Source organism: Staurois parvus, unplaced genomic scaffold (assembly GCF_062004578.1).
Source record: "Staurois parvus isolate SC_StPar_1 unplaced genomic scaffold, SC_StPar_1.0 ptg000289l, whole genome shotgun sequence".
Classification (NCBI taxonomy): domain Eukaryota; kingdom Metazoa; phylum Chordata; class Amphibia; order Anura; family Ranidae; genus Staurois; species Staurois parvus.
In genome coordinates, this window is record NW_028318085.1 from 2,005,001 (window position 1) to 2,008,930 (window position 3,930).

Here is a 3,930-nt window from a genome sequence, read left to right on the forward strand (position 1 = left end):
ATAAATATACATACACACACATACATATATAAATATACATACACACACACATATATAAATATACATACACACACATACATATATAAATATACATACACACACACATATATAAATATACATACACACACATACATATATAAATATACATACACACATACATATATAAATATACACACATACATATATAAATATACACACATACATATATAAATATACATACATACACAAATATACATACATATATACACACTTTTTTTTTTTTTTTTTTTTTAAAGGTAAATATATTTCTAGAGGTGCTCTGGACAAGACATTTCCCCACATGTCGGTAACAACCCACGCCATCCATACATATAAAGATTATATATATATATACACACACACACACATACATTATATATATACACACACACACATATAGAAGACATTTCCCCACATGTCGGTAACAATGCACGCCATCCATGCATAAAAAGATTCCAGAACAAATAAGTTCAGCATTTGGTGAGATTTCATGTCAATAGCACCTTTAGAAATACTTTTCCCTATAACGATGGTGACGTGTTCAATACTTATATCACATATAACAAGAAAATCTTATTCTCTAAAACATCAACACACGCAAAGCATAACTCACAGCAACCAATCTGAACTTTTTCTCTCAGTAAACTGAGCCGTCAATGGTTGCCATGGGTTACCGCACTACATAGTGTATGTTACGACAACCCCCGACTGCGCTGAAAAGCACCAACAAACCCTTCTTACCTGTGCATCCTGTACATGGGAATGACAGAGCCATGCCAAAGAGGCCCTGGGACCCCATTCCTTTGCCAGCCCAGCAGGCTGAGTCCAGGGTACGCGGTGCCCATGGAGCCATGGTGTGACTTGCCCTCTGCTGCCAGAGAAGACGCTGAGCTCCCCATGTGTGCCCCGATCTCACACAACTTATCCCGGGCTAGATCTGAGAGAGCCACACAGGAAGCGCCAGGAGGTGGTGGAGGGCATCAGAGAGGGGCAGGAGGACAGCAGGCACAGGGACACGGCACAAGGACTGAACCGAGGGAAATGGGCACAGCTGTCAGGAGACAGGGAAGTAGGGAGGGAGGGATAGACATAGAGCAGGGAGGGAGAGGGAAGAGGCTTGGGAAGGCAGAGGAGGTTACAGGGAATCACCTTTATCACACACAGCCAACGTGCAGAGGAGAGAGAAAGGAGAGAGAGAAAAGTGGCAGAAGTGACTCAAATGGAAATGGAATATACAAGCAAGAAAAAAACAAAAACAAAAAAAAAAACAATCTAGTAAAAAACAAAAAGTGTGGCACGGACAGCTGCGTCCGTCTCTCCCGGGTGATGGAAGGGAAGACATAGAACCTGTCCTGCAGCATGTATGTATAATTACAGGACGTAAGCGGTGTCACCTCGTAGGTGTAATCATATAAAAACATCCAAACATAGATCTCCACCACTGACCACGATCCTTCCAAACAGGCAATTAGGCATCATAAAAAGAGGCGGCAATGCTGGTTACCGAGACTCCAGATCCTCTACTACTGGCTCACTCCAGCCATGATGGCTAATAGCTGCTTTTATTGGACAACAATGATTTGTATTAGTTTCAGGAAATTGTCCATTAGCGCTGCTTGTAAAAGTGATGCACACAGCTTTCAAGTTTGGTGCATTAAAGCCCCACTCCAAGGAGGGGAAAACATTAACATTTTTTTTTTTTTAAATTACGTCCCCCATTACATCACCTATCCCAATGCAAGGATTAAATGTCCATTAAAGCGCATTGCCTGAAAAAAAAACAAAAACAAAAAACTCCTCCCTTACAGTAGGGATGCCCCCACACTGGGCAGCACGGTGGCTAAATGGTTAGGACTCAGGGGCGGACTGACCATTTGGAAACTCGGGCACTCCCCGAGGGCACGGGGTCAGTAGGGGGCCCCATGAGATGCCCCTGGTACCTTTTTCATAGGCTTTTTTGAGTTTGGGCAAGGACACAGGGGCCCCATGATCCCCTATTTCCCGGGGGCCCCATGAGTTGTTAGTCCGCCCCTGCTTTTACCCATCACCATTTGTTGACACCTTGGTGATGAGACACCTTTTATAGGCCATCACTTGAGACTGAACCAGTTAATATTCATTTGCACTGACAAGGGGCAGGATTGCTTTCTAATTACTGATAGATTTCAGCTGGTGTCTTGGCTTTCCATGTCTTTTTGCGCCTCCCTTTCTTCATGTGTTCAATACTTTTTCCCTGTGTCATTCCATTTTATTACACATAACTAAATTTCTGAACTTGTTTTGGTTTCTTTGTATGGATTGCACGGGTTGTTACCGACATGTAGTATAGATTTTCATGTCAATCGCTCTTTTGGAAATATATTTACCAAGAAAAATGCCCCTGGTACCTTTTTCATAGGCTTTTTTGAGTTTGGGCAAGGACACAGGGGCCCCATGATCCCCTATTGCCTGGGGGCCCCATGAGTTGTCAGTCCGCCACTGTTAGCACTTCCACCTGGCAGTACTAGGGTTGTTGGTTTGAACCCCAGCCACAGCACCACCTGCCTGGAGTTTGTATGTTCTCCCTGTGCCTGCGTGGGTTTCCTTCGGGTACTCTGGTTTCCTCCCACACTACAAAGACATGCTGGTAGATGAATTGGCTCCTGTCTAAATTGTCCCTAGTATGTGTATGTATGAATGTGAGTTAGGGACCTTAGATTGTACACCCCTTGAGGGTTAGGGACTGATGTGAGTGTACAATATATATGTAAAGTCCTGCGTAAATTGACGGCGCTATACAAGTACCTGAAATACTGCAAGGGTTAAATGCTTGTTTAGGTCTATAGAACGGGAAAATCACTTTTACTTACCCAATCCTTTGTTCTGGCAATGGACTGTCCCTCCCAAATCCAATACAGGGCTATAGGCACTGCATCGGTCTAAATGATGTCAGAACACTTGCAAATGCAGCATAAAAGGGGAGAAGAGGCTACAGGGACTAGTCTAGCAGTGCGGATGCTTCTCTGGGAGCAGGGGATCAAGTGAATAAACTTGTTCACACTAGCAGTTGGGGGGCAGTAAAACCAAATGCAGGGCTGTGGGCTCTACATTGGTTTTGATGATGTCAGAAGTAGTGATGCACCGAAATGAAAATTCAAAATGCACTTGGCCGAAAACCAAAATGCACAGTTTTTAAAAATGAATATATATTTTTGGGAAAAAAATACACTTTGATTAAAAAATAAAAAAAATGTATAATTACACACGCACGCGCGACGGCACAGGTGAATGGTCAATCAGGGGCTCAGTGCTGTCACATGAGGGCAGGGAAAGAGTCCTCTGTAGGTTCCAAGCACGTCTTCCTATGTTCAAATGGCCACTAGTAGTCTCCATTATGACAACGCAGGACCACAAGTGGGAGACAGGGACAGAGTGTTGTCACTCCAGAACAGGAAGTGTCCTAACAAGAACCTTCCTGGTTAATGAAAGCTACAGAATTGAAATGTCTGACTGTAGCTTTTGAAATGAGATGAATGTGGTAAAGCTTACATGAGAATTTATGGAGTGAGTTTCCATCTGATGAGTGGTTATTTGCAGGAAGTATTACTCAATATGTACAGACGGGTGTGTAAAAACACGGACACCAGTTATGTAAATACATGGATTAAACAGGCGGCCTAAGTGTCCATCACCCGCTCTTCCTAGGAGGTGGCTGTGAAAACGCCTGTAGTAGGTAAGGAGGATGTAAAATGGTGCAGCAGCTTAGGAGGGCGCTAAAGTGGGGGGCAAAAAAAAAAAGGATTAGGGGCAAAAAAAAGGGTCAGTGGCAAAAAAAAGGGTCAGGGAAAAAGGGTCAGGGGGGCAAAAAAAGGGGTCAGGGGGCAAAAAAAAGATCAGGGGTTAAAAAAGGATCAGGTTAAAAAAGGATCAGGT

The 3,930-nt window shown here is 43.5% G+C and overlaps 1 protein-coding gene across 1 annotated transcript in view; it reads right to left on the bottom strand.

Moving 5' to 3' along the window:
• Window positions 1-1,163, bottom strand: part of CAPN15 (calpain 15) — a 93,977-nt gene extending 92,814 nt beyond the window's left edge. Inside the window, exon 1 of the mRNA XM_089682434.1 lies at window positions 760-1,163. Within this exon, the coding sequence (XP_089538560.1) occupies window positions 760-917 (158 nt within the window). The 5' untranslated portion in view covers window positions 918-1,163. The remainder of the gene's footprint in view (window positions 1-759) is intronic.
• Window positions 1,164-3,930: the final 2,767 nt, after the last annotated feature.